At 35.8% G+C, this 20,495-nt stretch overlaps 5 protein-coding genes across 5 annotated transcripts; 4 read left to right on the top strand and 1 right to left on the bottom strand.

The window, feature by feature from the left end:
* Positions 1-40: 40 nt before the first annotated feature.
* On the bottom strand, positions 41-2,064 carry LOC110429247 (dihydroflavonol 4-reductase-like). The gene is made up of 6 exons (XM_021445185.2): positions 1,944-2,064; positions 1,678-1,847; positions 1,301-1,495; positions 547-706; positions 262-454; positions 41-182 (listed from the first exon to the last, which is right to left on the bottom strand). Exons 1-6 carry the CDS (start codon positions 2,062-2,064, stop codon positions 92-94), a joined length of 930 nt encoding a protein of 309 aa, XP_021300860.2. The 3' UTR covers positions 41-91.
* A 2,460-nt stretch (positions 2,065-4,524) lies between these two features.
* LOC110409614 (uncharacterized) lies at positions 4,525-5,255 on the top strand. The gene has a single exon (XM_021419031.2). It carries the CDS (start codon positions 4,694-4,696, stop codon positions 5,084-5,086), a length of 393 nt encoding a protein of 130 aa, XP_021274706.1. The 5' UTR covers positions 4,525-4,693; the 3' UTR covers positions 5,087-5,255.
* Positions 5,256-7,628: 2,373 nt separating this feature from the next.
* LOC110429215 (uncharacterized) lies at positions 7,629-11,422 on the top strand. Its single transcript, XM_021445137.2, has 4 exons — positions 7,629-7,910; positions 9,048-9,871; positions 10,325-10,753; positions 10,919-11,422. The coding sequence occupies exons 2-4, from the start codon at positions 9,052-9,054 to the stop codon at positions 11,095-11,097; spliced, it is 1,428 nt and encodes a 475-aa protein (XP_021300812.1). The 5' UTR covers positions 7,629-7,910; positions 9,048-9,051; the 3' UTR covers positions 11,098-11,422.
* Positions 11,423-11,560: 138 nt separating this feature from the next.
* On the top strand, positions 11,561-16,406 carry LOC110429217 (GTP-binding protein Era-like protein). The gene is made up of 9 exons (XM_021445139.2): positions 11,561-12,326; positions 12,683-12,828; positions 13,001-13,141; positions 13,215-13,328; positions 14,037-14,162; positions 14,931-15,029; positions 15,132-15,233; positions 15,418-15,498; positions 15,716-16,406. The coding sequence occupies exons 1-9, from the start codon at positions 11,960-11,962 to the stop codon at positions 15,800-15,802; spliced, it is 1,263 nt and encodes a 420-aa protein (XP_021300814.1). The 5' UTR covers positions 11,561-11,959; the 3' UTR covers positions 15,803-16,406.
* Positions 16,407-17,097: 691 nt separating this feature from the next.
* Positions 17,098-20,363, top strand: LOC110429216 (mannan endo-1,4-beta-mannosidase 7-like). Its single transcript, XM_021445138.2, has 5 exons — positions 17,098-18,019; positions 18,133-18,327; positions 18,585-18,707; positions 19,151-19,353; positions 19,477-20,363. Exons 1-5 carry the CDS (start codon positions 17,696-17,698, stop codon positions 19,931-19,933), a joined length of 1,302 nt encoding a protein of 433 aa, XP_021300813.1. The 5' UTR covers positions 17,098-17,695; the 3' UTR covers positions 19,934-20,363.
* Positions 20,364-20,495: the final 132 nt, after the last annotated feature.

The following is a 20,495-nucleotide window of genomic DNA, read 5'->3' as shown; positions in this document are numbered from 1 at the left end:
TTTTGCCAACAGCAGCATGGTCATTGTCGTTTGAACAACGAGGAATCGGTCCCTTCTCAACGCAGGTCCCAATGGCTCCTGTGGTCATGTCCTAGAAGCCATACTTGAACTGGAACCCCAGGCCCATCAACTTCTTAGAGGAGAAAGAGATCACTTCCAAGTCTTCTTCAACACCCTCGAACCTGAGACGTGTATGTTACTTACCATATAGAACAAAGTCTTACATTATCCTAAAGGTTGAAGACAAAGTTTATAGTGTCCTGGATGGGGATGTTGTATCCTGGGTATTTCTGCCGAAGCATTTCCTCCAGATCGAAGATGGTTGTATCATGAGAAGAGCAAATGATTCGACCATGGGCTTCAGGGTTCTCGTACAGGAAAACAAGAGCATTGCAAAGATCATCCAAATGCACATACTGGCATTGCTTTATGATAGAGTAATGCCCTTCATTTCCTGCAAGCAATATATGATGACTAATTTATATCATGGTGATTAGGGATATCAGATTAGAATAAAGCTCTGATAAATGATATGGTATGATGTACTCGTTATCAAGGAAAGTGCAGTGATTAGGCTTGGTGGCATCGATGGCATGATCAATGGGCCAACAACGGGAGTTGGTATAACGCTGATGAAATCAATGTTGTTCTCTTTAGCAGCTTCCCATGCTGCTTTCTCTGCCTGTGTTTTCGATGCAAAATACATCTGAAACAAGAAATAAAGAAATGCTCACTGCTTTGGATGAGAACTCCATCTTAATAGTAATATATGTAATAGTATGTACGTAAATGTAGTAGTGCACAAACGGGGTTAATTTCATTAATTCGATAAAGGAAATATTTTTAATTAAATTAATCGAACCGGTCCAAAATAAAATTTTAATCAATTAAGTAAATTAAAATGGTTAATTATTGAATTAACCTATTTTTTATATTATTATATACACATATATTATATAATATGTTTATATTACTATATATACGTTATAATTTATAAATTGTTTATAATATAAATCAATTAATTTAAAAAAAAATCAAAATGGAAACTGTCTGAATTAATTGTGTTTATTTTTTAATTAATTTATTAATCAAATTAACCAAAACCTCTTTTAATCAAATTTTTTCACTAAGTCAATTTTAATTAACTGAAAATTGCTCACCTCTGTGTAAATGTGTATATAGCTTTAGGGTATTAATATCTTTTTCCTCCTATGTATACGTATAAACCTAAAGAACCCTAATTTTTGTTATTAAATGAAAAGCAGTCTTCTTCATCTAAATTCGATATAACAACACCAACCCATCCGGTCATCTTCGTGGCTCTGATGAAATCAATATCGATCCAACAAGTCTCATCATACTGGACAAGTTTCCGTTCCTGCATGACAACAGTTCCAGCGAATGACACAAACACCAACCTTTCCACAGTTTTTGCATTAGCGCATGACTTTATGATGCTCAACGCCCCATCTACTGTCGGCTTAATCACTTCATTCTGTCCAAAAAACAAAACAGAAGACAATATTAGAGATCAGGTTGTAGCCACAAACTTCACTATTCCACATGGTTGCAGTAATGGAACAGTGCTGTTCGACAGGGTTGGGTCATATGCAAGCATAGTTTTGATGAAACGGTAAGGAAAAACGTCGATATATAAAAACATTGTTTGTGTACAACCTCAGGGTCTTGTGACTCGAAGTCCATAGGCGTGGCTACATGGAAGACTCCCAAGCAACCTCTGACGGCCTCGTCGAAGCTGCCGTCTTCCATAAGGTCTGCCTTCCGCAATGTCAAGTTTTCATCAGCTTTTGGCAGCTCTAGCAAATGCTTCACCTTGTTCAAATTTGCTGCAAACCAACCCCGGAATTCTGTGTTAGAACTACTTTAATCTTAGATCAAGAAAGCAAATTATTATAATTAGCTGATATATAATTGACCGATGCCGGGGTCGCGAACGGTTGCTTTAACTGTGTAGCCCCGTTGAAGAAGCCTCATGACTAGCCAGGAACCAATGAAACCGGCAGCTCCTGTGATACAAACCCTGGCAGCTGTTTGGCCTTCCATTTTTACTGTTTTTCCCAAGTTTGCATCAGTGCCACCCCAACATACATAGCTGGTAACCAAGTCCCTTGCGTTAATTACAACTTGAACGTACAAAAGTTCCAAATTTCGAACAAAACAAATCCAATAACCCTAGGATGGTTTGTTGCCAATGAGGTAACCAATAAATGGCTGCGACTAAATTAACTAACCTATTTGCCAACCTCTATCCTCTCCATGTTGGCGAGAACCATAGTTATTTTGTAGTAAAGCATAATTCATATGTAACAGCTATCCTTCGTTAGCACCTACACTATAAAAAATCAACTCATTTTCAATCAAAAAAGGCTATTTTCGATGGAAAATTTCACAGAAAAAACCTTAAACGATAAAAATCTTCCGTAAAATATTATTGATAAAGAGTTTATGAGAGAAATAATTAATAAAGAGTTACAACAAATATAATCGGTCGGTAGAGATATAATACTAAAAGAGCCATAAATGGGTTTGGAGTGGTCATCACTCAAAATATTAAAAGAGCCACGTTAAGGTCTACTGTTGTTGAAAGGAGTCCCTAAGGTTTTGAGATACCGTACATGGCTTTTTAATATGGAAAATCCCCAGGAATTGGCCAATTGTCCCTGCGTCGGAAAATTCAGTAGCTCTGCATCTCTCCCAACAGCGAAGTATATTTTGGCAACATAACCTGACCAACGTTGACGTGTACCTTCCAACACCACTACTGCGTTATGACACCACTGCTGAGCTTGACACACGACACAATCCTAGGTGAAATCATCGACAAAAAGTACATTAAAAAAGTTTCTAAAGATTATAACAGTAATAATTTAATATTAAATGTTTATTACAAACAATAAATAAGACTCATAATTTTATAAAAATAATAATATAATAAATTTTTTATATATTTTTTTAAAAAAGTTAAAATTAAAAAAAAGGTAAATGAGAAAAAAAATTAAAAATAAATATCATAAATAAAAAATAATTAATTATATATATGTAAAATAATTGCCGAAGATAATTAAATACGTTAATTGATTGAAAATAAAAAAAATAATTGAGGGAAAAATTATTAGAAAGTATTAAATATATATTAATATTAGTTTATTAAAAATAATAAAAATAATTGAGAATTAATAATATTGTAAGAATTGAGAAACGATGAAAAATTTAAATTTATTAAATATATAATTAAAAAAGTAAAAAATATATTATTTTAATTTTTATATAAAAAATTAATTAAATAATTAAATAATAATAAAATATAAAAAGAATAAAATAGATATCTATTAAGTTTAAGAGAATAGATAAATATTTTATTAATTATTGTAATTTTTATATATTTTTAATATAATTAATTATATCCTTTTTATAAAATTAGAGGTTTGAGCCGGCGCTGTAACATTAGAAACTGGAAGGAAAGCTACCCAGCAGGCCTAGAGGCGAGCGCTGAGAAAGATGAACATATGAAAAAAACAAAAACCACTTGGCTTCTGAAGGGTATTATTCCGACCCCTTTATTCATCCACGTCGGATTATTTAATACTTCAAAGTCCTTTCCAAATCAAATGACAGGCAGGGATGCAACATAGGAATGGAGGGTTTCTTATCTTTTTTGGGTCTAGTGCTTTCCAAGTCCATTAAATTTCTGCACGAGCCTTCCTGCTGCCCTTTCTTTCTATAATTTATTTTTGTTTTCGGTTGTTGGCTTTTCTTTTATTGAATCGTGGGATACATTTGGATTTCTACAACTAGCTAACTGGTGGAGTTCCAATCAGGCTGCATGGTCAAGCATGTGCTTTTTGTCCATGTAGGCTCACACAACATATGCCTACTTATTTATCAGAAAGAGTTCCAGTGAGCCAATTACCTTTCATATATGATGAATTGTGATAACTTGCCCTAATTTTTCATTATTCAATGCCGTTTTTAAATTGAAGTATTTTGTAAGGAAATTTTCCTGTTTTCTTCATTATGAAGAGAAATGAAAAGAAAAACGTGATTGAATCTAAATGTCAAAATTATCAAAACCCACATTGCAAGTCCAAAAAGGACAATTGCATAATGAATACTATATGCTTCCCTCATCCGATGACTTATCTTGTCATATCTCCATGAATGTTTAATAAATTAATGTTTTGTCAATATAAAATATATGCAATCATTAAATTTTATTATACATTTTTTAAAAGTTTTTCTTTAATATTTTCGATGTTTTAATTCTATCTTCTAGCATATCTGTTTTCCCTAGCTGCTTTCCTTTTTGTCCATGGAGGATAGCTTTGAAGTCCCACCAGACGAAAATTTCGTCGTGTTTGTTGAGGATGGCGACGAAAAGTCAAAAGTCCAAATCAAAAGAAGAAATTTGCGAAGCCAAAAGAGTCGTAGCAAGCTTTGCCAGCATGTACCACACCTACTAATAAATTTTATGTTAAAAAATAGAGCAGCCCGCAACACACCTAACTACGACCAGGTTTAATCAAAGAAGGCGGTGCATATCCTCTACGAGTATGACTGTTTTATTATTCTCCAGTCCACCATTGTCACCTACCTTCGTTTTCTATATTTCAAACTCTGTGCTGTTCACATAATCATCTTTGCTAGCTGCCCATATTCCTCTTATCGTCACGCCATGGCCATGCTTAGAGCTTTCAGCACCAGGAGAAGCCGTGGCGGCTACGAAAGGTTACTTGAAGTTGAAGTTGACGAGCCTGTCACGAGCACTGGTCACTTTGAAGCACAGCTGAAGAGGGCTAGAAGTGTGCCAGCTCGAGTTTTTGGTTTGTCAAGAAGGTTTACCCCGGCATTGGCCTTGCCTGAAAATTCTCAAGTGAAGTCGAAGTCGTCGTCGTCGTCGTCGTCCACCAAGAAGGTTACCAAGAGTCACCCACTTTTCAGCCTCTTCGATGCTCGTCGTAAGAAGAAAACAACGGCAAAACCAGAATTCGCGAGGTATATAGAGTATCTCAAGGAAGGAGGGATGTGGGACCTGAAGGCAAACATGCCTGTGATATACTACAAATGAACAGGTGTTTTCCTACTTATTATTGAGCCAATTGCTCGATTATTTGAGAGACACAGGATTTGAATTTTTTTTTAAATACGTACATTGATGGTTTAATGTATTAAATGTTGAAATGTAATTTTTATGATTTTTCATTAGTTTATTTAAATAGTTCTTTAAATTTCCAGAAGGCTCCACTTTCATCAACCGGTGCATTGATTTTGCAGTTGGAATCAGTAATTAATTCCAACACTGAAATTCTACTCTAACTTGCATCAGCAAATTCACTTACAATGAAAAATTTTGCTTTTGTGTTAATTGTTTTCATTTTAGTTGATAGAGGTACTTAGTCCAATCAAAGTAATGTTCGATACATCCATCAATCAAAAAATTAGGTAAAGAAATTCAACCCTAAAGTGTTTTTTTTTCAAGATTGTAATTATAATTAAAATTTTAATTATAATCAATAACTTTCATATATGTCACATTTATGAATCAATATAGAATTAAATTAAACTCATGTACGTTTAAATTTAAACTTAAAATTTTTGAATTTAAAATTTAAACATTTCGAAATTCGTTCCTTACCCTCGAGATGAGATCGCATTGGCAATGTCTTCCTAAAACCCAACATTGTGTGAACAATTTGAAAAAAGTGCAATTGAATATTGGAACTCCTAATGCTATATAATTCAAACTGTCCATGTTCAATGAGTGAAGTCTTGATTCAAATCACCACTAGTTTTAGTTTTAAAAAAAATATGCATAATTGCTAGTAGCCTAGTAGCTAGTAACACAATATAGTCCATTTTCCCATCATCATCGTCACTAAAGCCACTAGATAATGGAAAGGTACATAACCATAAGTAGCCTCCCAATTCCAACCCATTGCCCCACCCTAGATTCAGAATCCCAACAATTGGGATTTTCCCAAATAGTTTCATTCCCCTCCATGGTTGCAGATATTGACAGGACCTAGCTTGGATTTTTATGGGCCCAATCACCAAGAGAATATGGGCCTAAACGGCCCTATTTCCAAAAAGCAAAGGCTTTTCTTTCCTTTATATGATGATGACCGATTCCATTTCTTTTATAGCCTAGGTCAGCCATTACTTAAGCACTACCCTCAAAATAAATAAAAAATTAACACGTATTGAGTTTCCACCTGGACCGTCAATTTCCAGATTCCAGATGTTTATTTTATTTGATAAAATCATCACAAGATTCTTGTTGCACGAAACAACTAAAAAAAAGCTTTGGTCAAGGCACACGCCCCTGTGACATCGAAACCACAACGAGAAATTAATCTTATGATTTTTTTTTTCTAATTAAATTGTTTAAAGTTAAAACTAATTTGCTTTACCAATTAAAAGGATTTCCAATATAAGTAATTAATTAATTATTTTTTTAAATGGAGCCGTTGATTTTTGGCACGTGGAGATTTAACGATCATAAAATTTGAGAGGGTGATGGTGAAAAAGTTGTTCCCAAAAATAAATAAAGCTCATGGACCATTCACCTAGCTTTAATGTCATGTTCTTTTCACCACACCACCCAAAGATATTTTCGTTTGTTCAAACTTTTGAATTCTTACCGTTTTAAAGTACAATGCTTTGTCAATACGTAGCATATAATTATTAATTATAAAAATTTATTTAATTTAAAATAAAAATATAATTAAATATAATAATATAATAAATATTTATTTAACCTTTTAAAGATAACTTAAATTTTTTTTAAGTCTTATATCTTATTTTTAGAACTAAATGAAGAGGGAGATTTTTTATTTTATTTGTTAAGCAACGAAGAAGGAGATCTAACTATCACATTTGTCATTTGTTCAAATGAAAAACAAAACATCTTCATTAAATCATTATGCTCTTTTTAATGAAAATATATACTTTTAAGCCAACTAGAATTATTCAAATTATTAAATTTTTTAACTTAAAATATTAATATTTAAGTTAGTTAATGCTATAAAAATAAAAAACATTTTTAATGAAAACATTCAATGCAATTAAAATTTTTTATTTATAAATTAAATAGATTTTACTAATAATTATGATAAAAAAATTATTTCAATTATTGTCATGTGATGAATTAAATTTTTTATTTGCACATTTAATAAAGTTTATTAAATATTTATAATAGAAATTTAAAATTATAATGAGTAAAAAAATTAATTTTCATTGAGTCAAAAAAAATTGAAAAAATGTAAAAAGTCCTTGCTTAATTTTGCCGCTGCCTCTTCATTCATAAGCTGACCTACCCCCTGGTCTTTTAATTATTTCGCCGTTTTGCCAAGGCAAGGAAGGTTCCGGTTTCAAACTTATCACAACGAAAAATATACACGAATCAGTCCAAACGATGTCGTATCACCTCACAAAACGGCAAGCAGCGGATGTTTTCATCGTTTGCCCCAATCTTCCGAACACTTTGGAGACTTCCTACATATTTTATCAAAAACCCGAAACTGTCCCTCCCCAACGAATCCCTGCTTTCCTCCCCTAGTTAAGGTCAAATCCGACATTTCAGCAGCTAGGAATAGCAAAAATTTTTAGCGTTTGAAATATTTGCGGAGAGAAGTGGAGGCAGCCCTCGCGATAAAAACTTGGGGAAGAGGTTTCCAACTTCTTTTCTTCATTTGGGAAGATCAGACAAGAGTTTTAGTTTTTAATTTGTTTTATGAACCTGAATGTTTTAATTCCCCGTAGCATGTCTCTTCTTTTAACGGGCTCTTATCTGATCTCTCCGATATTTTCTCGACGCCCCACCATCACCACCGCCGTCGCCTCTGACGCCTAGGGTTTCTTCTAGAAGGATTCTCTCCTTTTTAGCATATAAGGTGATAAATCTCCTTTCAGTTTTTATATATGGAATTCTTTTATTTTTTTTAGGTTTTTCGTTGTTTTTAAAATTTTTTTCCTGTTTTTGAATTAGCTGCTCTTAATATCTCCGTTATATTACGGATGCGTTGCGGTTTTTCTTTTTAATGTTGAACTTTTCTCAGCTTCCAAACGAAGCCTTCACAAAGAAATGGAGTTTTGAACCGTTTAAGGTTTTTTTTTGTTTGTTTCGTTTCCTTTGTAAACTAGAAGAGGAAACGATTCAATTTCTTTATTTTTTTTTGGACTTTTCGTTTCCTTGTTGATGCTCTTGTTATTTATCGGTTTATAATATTTGAGGTTTTTCTTCCTTTTTTTGTTTTTTGAATTCATCTAATAGTTAATATACATGCTTTAAAATTGTATATTTAATAAACAATTATCATGTTTTCTTTATTTTGCCGTTCGGTTTGGTTGCTGTTGAAATCAAGAGGAATTCTTATGTGTTTCACTCTAGCTGTGTCTAATAGCACTGGTTTCGGCTTCACGTTTTATCATTTACTCATACTTATATAGAGCTTTTATTTATTTATATAATTTAAGATATTATTTAGCTCTATATGATTTCTGATTCAAATCAGCCAATAGGTTTTTTTTTTAAGAAAAAAATTTTAATTTTAGTATAACAGACACAGTATAGCTGAATAGTTGTGTTTATATAAATTCACATACCCTTTTCTTTTCCTCAGCTAACGAGTAGAACTTCAGGATTGTTTGAGCTGTTTTAATTTTTGTTCCAATTTTTCTGGTTGTTAATTAGGAAAGGAATTAACCTAAACTTTTTTTTTTTGGCTGTGGGTTTTTACCTCACAGCCACAACTAGAGGCAGGAGTAAAGTAGTTACAATATTAGAATTTGAATTTTGTTGTTTCCATCATTTTAATCTTTAGCAGATAAAAGTTGTAGCTGAGTTGGTGAAACTAAAAAATAACAGCTATAAGTTTAATTGAGGGAATCTTCTAAAGTTCATGGATGGTAGAATGTTCTCAAATGTAGCAACAATGAGTTTTTCTTCTTTCCCTTTCCTTCATGTCTTTCTCCTATGAGAATGATACATAAGGTTTAATGACTTGAGGTTTTGTTGTTTGATTATGCAGAGCCATGCCAACTTTTAGTGCTATAGCTTTGGATAGGTTTTTAGAACCTGGAACTTCCAAATCTGTCGACAAGTCTGGTCCTAATTTAAAACCACCTATCCCCAACCCAAAGCCTATTACTAATTCAAAGCTGGAGAGGAGGAACAGTACATCAGTAACAGAGAGGAAGGTTAATCGCCCCCAAATATCACCTGCTCTCTATGCTACTCCTGAGGCAACCCCACTACCCGATTCACCATCTTCTTTCCCTCCTTCACCTTACATCATCAATCACAAGCGCCGTGGGCCTCGCCTTTTGAAGAGCTTTTCTGAGGACAATGTATCATCACGGCAAAAAGCCCTTGAAGAAAATGAGGTTAACGGGATTGCAAAGCTGGCAGAAACCAAGTCTGTTGATTCATTGAAGGATGCTGTTACTTTTAGCATTCCTGAACCTAATGAAGAGGAGCATTGGAATGATGGCCATAATGGTTCTATGAAAATGGAGCAGGCAAATGGTGTCTCTAATGGTCCTGTCAAAGTGGAGCAGGCAAATGGTCTCCATGGTGGCTCCATTCAAGATGAGCACATGAACGGTGCCCATGCTGGTGAATTTGGGAGCAGTAATAGGGAAGTTGGAAGCAGCCAAATGAGTAATGGTTTGGCCAGGGATAGCGCTGTGCTTGTTCCATTGGACTTGGACAGATGCGGTGACAGTGAAGATTTCTTTGATCCAAATGAATCAATGAGTGTCACAAGTAATACCGAGGGAGATGATGATACTGGGGCAGAAAGTGCTGCAAGGCTTGCTACACCAAGGGTGGAGTTTTTTGATGCATATGACGGTATGTAGAGTTTTATTTTAGCATGTTCTTATGTAGATGCATATATGTTAATATAGGCACTTTTTTGCTGGAAAATATTTTTCTTGCATGACTGCCATTTTGTTTCTAAAACCTGATTTGTATCTAGTAGGAGTGTGATATTAGGATTTGTACATGAATATCCTAATTTTATGCTAGCCCTCTTCTTTATTTAAATGTCTTGATGGTATTTTATAGATAACAATGAAAAGACATTTTTTTTTTATTTTGATGTGTCTATGTTGACGTCTGCACATTTATACACATTTGGATTTGCCTGGAACATGAGATATTATTCTTGAACTATTGAGAAATATGGAAAATTATCCATAGCTTTTTGCGTAATATAGGATAGCTCAACAAATGTGATGATTTTTTGGTTTTGGACTTCGAAGTTGTTTTGGCATGCTTACTTAGATTTGTTGTTTTCTCCAGAATTATCCTCTGAGAGTGGACCGCAGTCTCTTCTTCATGACATAGATGCTGAACTGCATGAAATAAGATTGAGTTTACTCATGGAGATAGAGAAGAGGAAGCAGACAGAAGAAGCTCTGAACAAGATGCGGTGTAAGTGGCAAAGAATCAGCCAAGAGTTGGCTGTTGAGGGATTGTCACTGCCTGTGGATCCTATTGATGTGCCAGAGGATGAGCTGGTGATACCAGCTAAAGAACTGAGGCAGCAAGTGGGTGTTGCAAGATTTGTATCGTTATCTTTGGGACGGGGCATTGCAAGGGCAGAGATGGAGACGGAGATGGAAGCTCAAATTGAATCGAAGAACTTTGAAATTGCCCGGTTGTGGGACCGGCTACACTATTATGAGGCTGTGAATCGGGAAATGTCTCAGAGGAACCAAGAGGCTGTAGGTGAGAGCTTTGTATCCTAATTTTCTTTCCCTGGAGCAATCAGTTGTTTGGAAAAAAAAAAGAAAAACACCAACATTCGTTGAACTGGTTTCTTTAGTCTGATCCTAATTGTTGGAATTGTCATACGGCATGTTTACATATTCTAATATTTGTAACTTCGTACAGAGATGGCACGGCGCGACAGACAAAGGAAGAAAAAAAGGCAGAGATGGGTCTGGGGTTCAATTGCGGCTGCAATTACCCTTGGCACTGCAGCCTTGGCTTGGTCTTACCTCCCAACGGGAAAAGTGCCGTCTTCTTCTAGTAGTTCTCAGGCTCCTGACCATGATGATGCAGCCAAGTGATAACTTACTCAAAATTCAATATAGCTGTCATCGTAGCAAGAGAATAAGATGCGCACACTCTTCCCCGTGACTAGCAGTCTCCTGCTTTTGTTGGTAGCAAATATATCTCTCTGCCATGAGCCATCATCAGAGGATGTACAGTAGTACCATCAAAAATAATTTTTGAGTACTCCTACTAGTTTATTCCCCTCCCTGGCGATGTGGGAGGTGATGAATGTCAATTATATCGGCCTTTGTTACCCAATTTTGGCCTTCTTGTGCGCGTTATGCACATATAATCTCGTGGGATTTTCTTTTTAACCAAAGGTCTCTTTTGATTCAGGCAGATATCTTTCCTGTGCCGAAGAGGCATCGCCTAAATTTTGTTGTCAGATTTTCTTGCGGATGTTTCAAAGATGAAGAGTTAAATTGGAATAAATCAGAAAGATGATTGCTATGAATTATAGTTAAAAGAATTTGTCTACCATTCTATCAAAAAATTAAAAAAATAGTTATATTTTAAAAAGTTTTTGAACAAAAAAGTTTAAATAAATTTTAAAATTTTTATTTCTTTTTAATTAACTTTTTATATTTTTAGTTTTAAATTAAATAAGTTTTTATTAATAACGGTTATTGATTATGGTGCTGATGCTTCAAGTTGCTTTCTTAGATTACCCTAAGATGAGGAGGCTTTTTTAAGTATAATGGCTTAAGGTCAACTTATTTACCAAGTAGTGTTCAAAACGGTGTGTGTTATTTATTCGAAGCTGGATATAAAGATAAACTAAAAATTATGAATTATCCGCTTGTTTAAAGTTCAGAAATGGAGGAACAGTGTCAGTGAAGCTGTCGAAGAGGCTGAGTACGCATTCGAGCTCCGATAATGGAGCTAGTAGCTCTTCACATTTCTCCGACGTTCGCAAGGGAAAGTTTCTTGACCGCCAGAGATAACAACCCCTCTGTTTTCGGTCACTACGTTCGAAATCGGTACAAAAAATCGCGGTTCCGATTTGAAGCTCGAAAAACCGGTTCCCGGTGCTGGAATCCGAACAAGATTCCCCGGTTAGATTTTATCCAACAGGAACTTGAAAGAAACAGCGTCATAGAAGATTCGGAGGAAGAAGCGAGTATAAGTGGTGACGAGGAGTCTTTACTGTCTTTGAGTGAAAAGCCCGATAGGAACATGGCTTTTCTTGACGAGTACGAGTTAGAAGAGCTTGATTTTGCCTCTCACGCTAACCACCGCAGCGGTTTGTAGTCTTAACTTATCGCTCTTTTTGTTTTCTTTTCTGTTTAATTCTCTGTTTAAAGTTATTAAATCTTGCGAAAATTAGTGAAGGGTATCCCGTTGAATTCTTGCTTTTGATAAGAGCAAAAAAGGATCATAATTGATTAAAACGCTACAGCAATTCTAATATACTTGCTTAATGTGAAAGTAAAATGTTGCGTTTTATTAGTAAGAAATGTATTTCAATTTTTAATTTTTCTGAAGTATGGTATACATTTATGTTAAAGGCACTTTCTTTTGATTGTTATCTAAGAAATTGCCGACGATTTCATCGTCTGATGTTGTTTTTTTCTTAACACTTGGTGAGTTGAATTGCAGGGTATGTGGCTGTACTTGGGAAGCCGAATGTCGGAAAGAGTACACTTGCTAATCAAATGATCGGTCAAAAGTTGTCGATAGTTACAGATAAACCTCAGACTACAAGGCATCGAGTCCTTGGTATATGTTCTGGCCCAGAATATCAGGTTTGAAGAATTATAGTCCTTTGTTAGATAGATTTTGTTTCTGGTGTTAGACTTATAGATTATGTAGCAATTTCTGAGACCATAAATGACGGCTTTATGTTTAGTCCCTTGACGACTTAAGGGCAATATATGTTTCATTTCTCATTTGTGTGATCCTGGGCTTTGCTTGCAGATGATACTATATGACACTCCAGGTGTCATTGAGAAGAAAATGCACAAGTTGGACTCTATGATGATGAAGAATGTCCGAAGTGCTGCCTTAAATGCAGACTGTGTTATTGTTCTTGTTGATGCATGTAAAGTGCCTGAAAAAGTATGCTTCATGGTTTTTAGAATTCTTTGTTGAACTTTCCCCACTTTTTCTAAGTTCAGTGTGTTATGTCTAGATTGATGAAGTGTTAGAAGAAGGTGTAGGAGATAACAAGTGTACGCTGCCCACTTTGCTGGTTTTGAATAAGACAGATATGATAAAACCAGGAGAAATTGCAAAAAAGCTTGAGGTAAGAATCTGTTGAGTTATATATTTGCTTGCTTGTGGACATTCCTTAAAATTTAATATTGAAAATTTTTGGTGTAACTTATTGGATTGTTGAGAAATAGATATAGAAATGCTCTCTGTTAGCAATCGATTTATTGCATTGCAAATGTTTCTCACCTCACCTTTGGTGCTGAACAAGCTTTTCTAATGACTGCCTGTTGTCAGACCTACAATAAGACTAAAGGGCATGGCTTTGGTGACCAATTTTCCTTGCAATGTGTAGGGTGTGTGCTTTACCTTGTCTCCCTATGGCCCTTGCAATTGAACTACCGTTTGATATGAGGTTCTCATTCATACAATAATGAACATTTATCAATTTATTTTTTCTGTTTTTGTAGTCTAGATTATGAGAATTTTTTGTACATTACATGAAAGAAAGAAGCAAAGTTGAACATTAGTCTTAAATGTTGCTTAGACCCTTAACCGAAGTTTGCAAATAGTGTTCTCATTTCTCTTAGGAAGTTTTTTAAGAGTAGTATCTGCTCCATATTGTTTCTATCACCTATTTGGAACTGTGTGGTTTGCATGAATTTCAACTTTCACGCATCAAATTTTGGGTTCATTCCCCATGTCCTGTACTTTTAAATTAGTAGCGCATGTAATTGTGTTCAGATTTCAAGGATGGTCCTTTTTATGTTGGTTTCCTAATTATAGATCCTATGCCTTGCAGTGGTATGAGAGATTTACTGATGTCGATGAGGTCATACCTGTGAGTGCAAAGTTTGGTCATGGGGTAGATGATGTCAAGGATTGGATATTGTCCAAACTTCCAACTGGGCCACCTTACTATCCAAAGGTATGTAGTAAGTCAACAGATTTCTTCTTTAATCATGAAAAATGGTGCTAGTTCTTGTGTTGTTGGTAATATTACCTCAAACTTGTCCAATATTTGGGGCCAGTTACATGAATTGCTTTTAAAATGAAAATCAATGTTATAACAAGAAAAATCTTTACCCAATTCAAAGCAAGAAGCAGCTGTTGATGCAGATCTCCTTTGTGTAGCTTATTTTGAGCTTAGTCTATGAGCATAAAACTGCAGATGTACCCAGACTCAGGTGCTACTAGAGTACAGTTTTCTAATGGAAACAAAAGAGCCTTGAGGGATGTTTTTACCTTCTAAACTCTTAAATCTCTGAAAAACTTTTAATACGAAATGTTCTTTTCTTATTTTATCCTTGATACGCTATTAAGCGATAAAAAATTTATTGATATTCTGGATTGGTTGGTACGTAAACATATCTTGAGCATAGTTGAGAGGGACCTTCGTTTCCTGAGCTTGTAAATTATACAGTATTGGGGACATGATATGATAATTTTGTGAACTTGCATCTAGCAAGTATGCAGATAACTGAGGATTTCATTCTGTAGCTGAGATATGTTCTTCTTTTGACAACTTACCGGGAACAGTTTGTTCTATGAACAACCTCCTAAATCAACAGTCACATTAGGCTTCATGATAATTGTTGCCTAGCTTTCCCTCCAAAAGAATGTTATCCAGTTTTTAAGGGGCTTGAAAAATCAATTGCTTCTTGCATGTGAACACTTCTTTTTTATGCATTATCAGGACATTGTCAGTGAGCACCCAGAGCGGTTCTTTGTAGCTGAAATTATCAGAGAAAAGATATTTATGCAGTACCGCAATGAGGTTCCTTATGCATGTCAGGTATGGGACTACAATTATCAAGATTGCCAGCAAGATGTAATTATCAACCCAACCTCACCAAATTTCTTATGGGTACATATCCGTTTCTTGCAAATTTTCCAGGTAAATGTCGTGAGCTATAAAACCAGGCCAACTGCAAAAGACTTTATACAAGTAGAAATCGTTGTTGAGAAAGACTCCCAGAAAATCATCCTAATTGGAAAAGTAAGTATCATCCTGTGTTTGTTGGATTTTTGCAATTTGCTTGATTCGTTGCGGTGGTCCTTTGAGCTTGATGAATAGTTCTAAATTAATTAATTTAATTTAAAATCTAAATAATGCACGTCTGCACGTGCATATGTACACCTCCTAACCTTCCTTTGATTCCTTGTGAATTCCACTACCGAAGGGAGGGAAGGCTCTGAAAATACTTGCAACAGCTGCTCGACTTGACATAGAAGATTTCTTACAGAAGAAAGTCTTCCTTGAGGTACGAACTTAAATTCTAATGCTTCTCTTAATTATCAATGGTACACTGTGCCTGGTTTACTTTTGGACCTCATGTTTGTGCATGTCATTAAAACCATTTTCATTATCACTATCGCTAATGCTCTGCATTAAGGAAATTCATCAATCCCTGTGGTTTTGGTCAAGCATGGTCACCACATACTAGACATTCATCTTAAGGCAACGAATTCTATAAACAGGTTCAAGTGAAAGTAAAAGAGAATTGGCGGCAAGATGAAGGGCTGTTGAGGTATTACGGCTACGGGGGGCAGATTCGAGCACTATAACATTTGTCTCACATTTGATACAAGTTGTCTTCTTATAATAGTAAAGAGTAGCTCTATGGTTGTATGATAAAAAATGTTTTCAATCAGTTTTGTACTGAGTAGGCTCAAGAAGCATGGCAATGGTGTAAGATTTCATCATCCAGAAAGTTTTATCCCGTAGGCAATATGTTCAAAATCCATCCATAAAGTACAAATATATCATTAATATCCGGTCACCCACATTGTCTTTTGTCCCCATGAAACCGGTAATGATCGGTTTTCTGGCTAATGGTAGTGTTCCCGGGTTTTGCTATAGACGAGTGTTTTTTTATCACTAACCTGTACACGAGCAGGAATGGTGAAAGCTGTAGTTGTTGATCTGGGGAGTGTTTTTTTAGCGGATGATCTGTTGCCACGTGTCGGAAAAAGTGATGGGTCCGTAGGTTGCCCCATGTTTTTTGGTCGAAGTATTGAACCTTCATTGATTGGCGTAGGATGAGGCGTTTAATCTGTCGGCTCACGCAATTTATGACCAGGGAAAAGTGGATAATGTTCTGACGATTCCGAAGTGAAACATACGTGCGAATGTTTTCATCATAGTTTAAATGCGAGCATGAGACATTATAAATATATAATTAGATGTAACAAAATAAATCAAAATCAGCAAATTTGATCAAACTCGAATTAATAAAAAGTTACTTTCGTTTTAATCTTAATTCGAATTCAATTCAAATTTGAAATGATAATATATGACTCAAATCCGAAATGATTCCATTTAGACCAGTCTATTTGTTACCTCTATATATAAGGAAATTGGTGGAGTTGGGTACTATTTTCTTCAATGCAAATATGGTAGAGTTGGGTAATATAAGATTGTCGGTTTGTCTTTTTAAAAGATAAGTACACAAGGCAGGGTTAAAAAGTGCAGAAGAGAGTGGTATGGTAGGCATATTGTTCTTAAGCATCGAGGGGTGGAGCATTGATGGAACAATGGCACATGGAGCAATGTGGGGGGACATTGGCCTAAACGGGAGTGGTGGGTCATGCAAAAGGGTGCTCTAGATGCCAACTCTCACATGGCTCAACCAAGGAAAGCCACAGCCACAATGTCGCGTGGTGGTTAAATGAAGACAGAATTCAAGAAAGATCGACGAGTACTTGATGATGATAAGCTTTCTGTTCTCGCTGCAAAGAACGACGAGGGAGAAGTGATACGTTTTCCATGGAACGGAAATTATAGCCACGGAATTCTGACCGTATCTGACTATCTGTTCCCCTGGTACAGAAGGAATAGAAGAAGATTGAACCCTTCCCTTGGAACCCACCCCTCAAAGTTAGAACCTGGTCCTGATATTGGCTCGTACCCCATGTGTACGGCCATGGTTGGTTGGTTTAGGCAGGTGAAAAAAAGCAAAAAGGAGCTTCTCACAATCTCATTGGGGTCCATGCTCTTTGTGTCTTTCTCCATAACGAATCTTATTTATATAGCAAACGTAGACAGAATTGAAACTTTTTTCTTTCTTTCTCCCTTTTCTTCCAACCCCACCTGTTTCCCATGCGTTGCATGATGACACCGAACAACAGATAAGAGCATAGTTTTGACATAAGACATAATGTTGATGATCCATGTGATTAAGGGCCAACTGAAATAAGCTAGACAGCTACAATAAAAGTAAAAGGATGCAATGTTTTTCCTTCCGAAGGCAGTAAAAAAGTGAACCTCGGGGAACCTTGTCAGTTTCTCTCTATTGACGGTTACTGTTGGTTTCTTTTTTATTATTTAAACAAGTGTTGCAGTTACATGAGGACAAACTGTTTAAACAGCCTCATCATCTTTTCTGCAGCTTTTGAACAACACCCTTCACTCCATTCAGCTAAGAAATTCCCTTCTCCACAGAAAGAGAGATAGAGAAAATGAAGCATCTGGTTTTGGCTCTTTTTCTTGCTGTTTTGTTCAACCAGCACCTTCTTTCTGTCCAAGTTGAAGCAAGGGATGATTTTATCAGGACCAGAGGGGTCCATTTCCTGTTGAATGGTAACCCTTACTATGCAAATGGTTTCAATGCTTACTGGTTGATGTATGTGGCTTCTGATCCATCTCAGAGGCCTAAAGTCTCTGCTGCATTTCGTGAAGCTGCAGCTCATGGCCTCACAGTGGCTAGAACTTGGGCTTTCAGTGATGGTGGTTATAGACCCTTACAGTATGCGCCAGGTTCCTACAGTGAACAAATGTTTAAGGTATCTTTTATGCTGATTCCTTCTATTAATTTAGTATCTATCTTTACAATCTTTAAAGTTCAATATGAAGATGATTTTGGATCTTTTTTCTTTTTTTTGGAATGTGTTAAAAGGGGTTGGATTTTGTAATAGCTGAGGCTAGAAGGTATCGGATCAAGCTTATCCTGAGCTTAGCTAATAACTATGACAGCTTTGGAGGAAAGAAACAATATGTAAATTGGGCAAGAAGTCAGGGGCAGTACCTGACATCTGATGATGATTTCTTCAGAAATCCTGTGGTTAAGGGCTACTACAAGAATCATGTAAAGGTAAGGTTAGAAACAGAAAATTTTGTACGTTTTCTCTTGCTGGTAATTGATATTGGATTGCCATTTCTGAGAAAGCTGTACAGAGCTGTGTTTTGGTACTGCTTATAAGCGTATAATCATATAACTAAATGTTATCTGTCATTAAAAGCAAAATGAAAATCTAATCTTATGTAAATTCATTTTTCGTTTAGATACTTTCTCAAGTCTTTTTTTCTATGAATTATTATAAATATATTTTTACCTATGACTTTCTGCAGACTGTTCTCAACAGATATAACAGCTTTACTGGAATGCATTACAAAGATGACCCAACAATAATGGCCTGGGAGCTTATGAATGAGCCTAGATGCACATCAGATTCCTCTGGAAGGACTATTCAGGTTTTGACAATCTTCCCTAGCTAGATCTGACGGTCTGTGAAAAGTTGTTTCTTAAGCTAAAAATCAGCTTTTGGGATTTGATTGATTCTATATCCAGGCCATTGAAGCCAATAATTTGCATGTAAGGTTGCAATCAGTTTCATCCACCAGATGCAGTCCACCTCTACCATAAAGATGCTTTTTATATTTGGAGTTATCCCCATTTCTGCATTAATTAGCACTAGTTAGCTAATTAAGTTGCTTTACAGCGTTAGATTTGTCACTTGCCGAACATTTTTAGCCCCATGTTCATGAATGTTAGTGTTGCCAAAAAATTTGATGCCTGCACTAATTTGTTTCAACAACTATCTCTTAAATGTTCTTCGCTTGCATTGTATTCAATGTTCACTTTTAGGTAAGCAGTAATTCGTTGTAACTTTAAGCTATTGATGCGTTGTTGACAGGCTTGGATAATGGAAATGGCTTCTCATGTCAAGTCCATGGACAGAAATCACTTGCTGGGAGCTGGTTTAGAAGGATTTTATGGACAATCAACTCCTCAGAAGATGAGACTAAACCCCAACTTGAATATTGGAACAGATTTCATTGCAAACAATCGGATTCCTGGCATTGATTTTGCAACAGTCCACTCATATCCTGACCAATGGTAACTATCATATAACTTGGAAGGAATCCAAGCATTGAGCTTACTGAATTGAAATCCAATTACTTTGTCAGTTGAGACAGGTCCTCATTAGAAGTTTTAACATAAACATTGTTGCGTGAGCAGGTTATCCAGCTCAAATGATCAGTATCAACTCTCTTTCTTGAACAAGTGGCTCGATGCTCACATCCAAGACGCACAATTCATCCTCCGAAAGCCGGTACTCCTCACAGAATTCGGAAAATCATGGAAAGATCCTGGTTTCAGCACCTACAAGAGGGATCAACTGTTCAACACTGTCTACTACAAGATATACTCGTCAGCCAAAAGAGGAGGTCCAGCTGCTGGTGGCCTGTTTTGGCAACTCCTATCCGAAGGCATGGACTCTTTCAGGGATGGATATGACATAGTCTTGAGTGAGAGCCCCTCAACAGCTAATGTCATTTCCCAACAATCCCACAAGCTCGACCAAATCCGTAGGATCTTTACCAGGATGGGAAATGTGGAGCGGTGGAAGAGGGCAAGAGCCGTGAGGAGGGGTCAGTGGCATGGTAGAAACGGGGGCAGGCACATTGGAAACTGAAGAAAGACAATCAGCTTTGCTTGTGTGAAATCGTTAGTGTGAAGTTTGTGAGGTTTTGGAAGTGGGTTTCTCTCTTAGTGATGAATGTCATTCGTCCAGGAGAGTATAGCTAGGCATTAGGTAGTGTAATTTCCCTGTTAAAAGCTTAAAAGGGAAAGGAAAACAGAAGAGCCTTAGACTTTGTTTCACCATATACTTAAGTTTTGCTCTAAGAGAATGGCGTCAAAATCTAGTGAAGAGATGTTCATTGCCATTCTTTCTTTTTCATTTCAATGGGTAGACTCTAAGAAATTGTTCATCAGCAATCTCAAAGGTTTATGAAATTGAGTGGGTTCTCAATTGATAATAATATTTATCTTTTAAATGTAAAAGAATCATACTTGTATCGAATTGCTTCATTTCATAAGAGAATGATTTACCAGAATTCTAAGTATTTGTGCTTCATTTGTTATGTAGTAGAAATATTTGTTTTATATATATTTAGTTTTTAAACATAATTTAAAAAAACAAACATTTATTTGTACATGATAACAAATATTGACAAAATTTTTGATTGATTAAA

The sequence above is a fragment of the Theobroma umbraticum genome, unplaced genomic scaffold (assembly GCF_002168275.2).
Source record: "Theobroma umbraticum cultivar Fairchild unplaced genomic scaffold, ASM216827v3 scaffold_44.0, whole genome shotgun sequence".
Taxonomy (NCBI): domain Eukaryota; kingdom Viridiplantae; phylum Streptophyta; class Magnoliopsida; order Malvales; family Malvaceae; genus Theobroma; species Theobroma umbraticum.
Note: the sequence above shows the minus strand (reverse complement) of the source record. Positions and strands in the feature narration are given on the sequence as shown.

Coding starts and splice junctions, on each gene's coding strand:
- LOC110429247 (XM_021445185.2), bottom strand. CDS start 2,064: ATGGAAGGCCAAACAGCTGCCAGGGTTTGTATCACAGGAGCTGCCGGT. Junction 1,848..1,943: donor AGCAACCGTTCGCGACCCCG/GCATCGGTCAAT, acceptor GTTGGTTTGCAG/CAAATTTGAACAAGGTGAAG. Junction 707..1,300: donor CCACGAAGATGACCGGATGG/GTTGGTGTTGTT, acceptor TTCTTGTTTCAG/ATGTATTTTGCATCGAAAAC.
- LOC110409614 (XM_021419031.2), top strand. CDS start 4,694: ATGGCCATGCTTAGAGCTTTCAGCACCAGGAGAAGCCGTGGCGGCTAC.
- LOC110429215 (XM_021445137.2), top strand. CDS start 9,052: ATGCCAACTTTTAGTGCTATAGCTTTGGATAGGTTTTTAGAACCTGGA. Junction 9,872..10,324: donor GTTTTTTGATGCATATGACG/GTATGTAGAGTT, acceptor TGTTTTCTCCAG/AATTATCCTCTGAGAGTGGA. Junction 10,754..10,918: donor GAGGAACCAAGAGGCTGTAG/GTGAGAGCTTTG, acceptor AACTTCGTACAG/AGATGGCACGGCGCGACAGA.
- LOC110429217 (XM_021445139.2), top strand. CDS start 11,960: ATGGAGCTAGTAGCTCTTCACATTTCTCCGACGTTCGCAAGGGAAAGT. Junction 13,329..14,036: donor AAATTGCAAAAAAGCTTGAG/GTAAGAATCTGT, acceptor TATGCCTTGCAG/TGGTATGAGAGATTTACTGA. Junction 15,499..15,715: donor AGAAGAAAGTCTTCCTTGAG/GTACGAACTTAA, acceptor TTCTATAAACAG/GTTCAAGTGAAAGTAAAAGA.
- LOC110429216 (XM_021445138.2), top strand. CDS start 17,696: ATGAAGCATCTGGTTTTGGCTCTTTTTCTTGCTGTTTTGTTCAACCAG. Junction 18,020..18,132: donor ACAGTGAACAAATGTTTAAG/GTATCTTTTATG, acceptor ATGTGTTAAAAG/GGGTTGGATTTTGTAATAGC. Junction 18,708..19,150: donor CCTCTGGAAGGACTATTCAG/GTTTTGACAATC, acceptor CGTTGTTGACAG/GCTTGGATAATGGAAATGGC.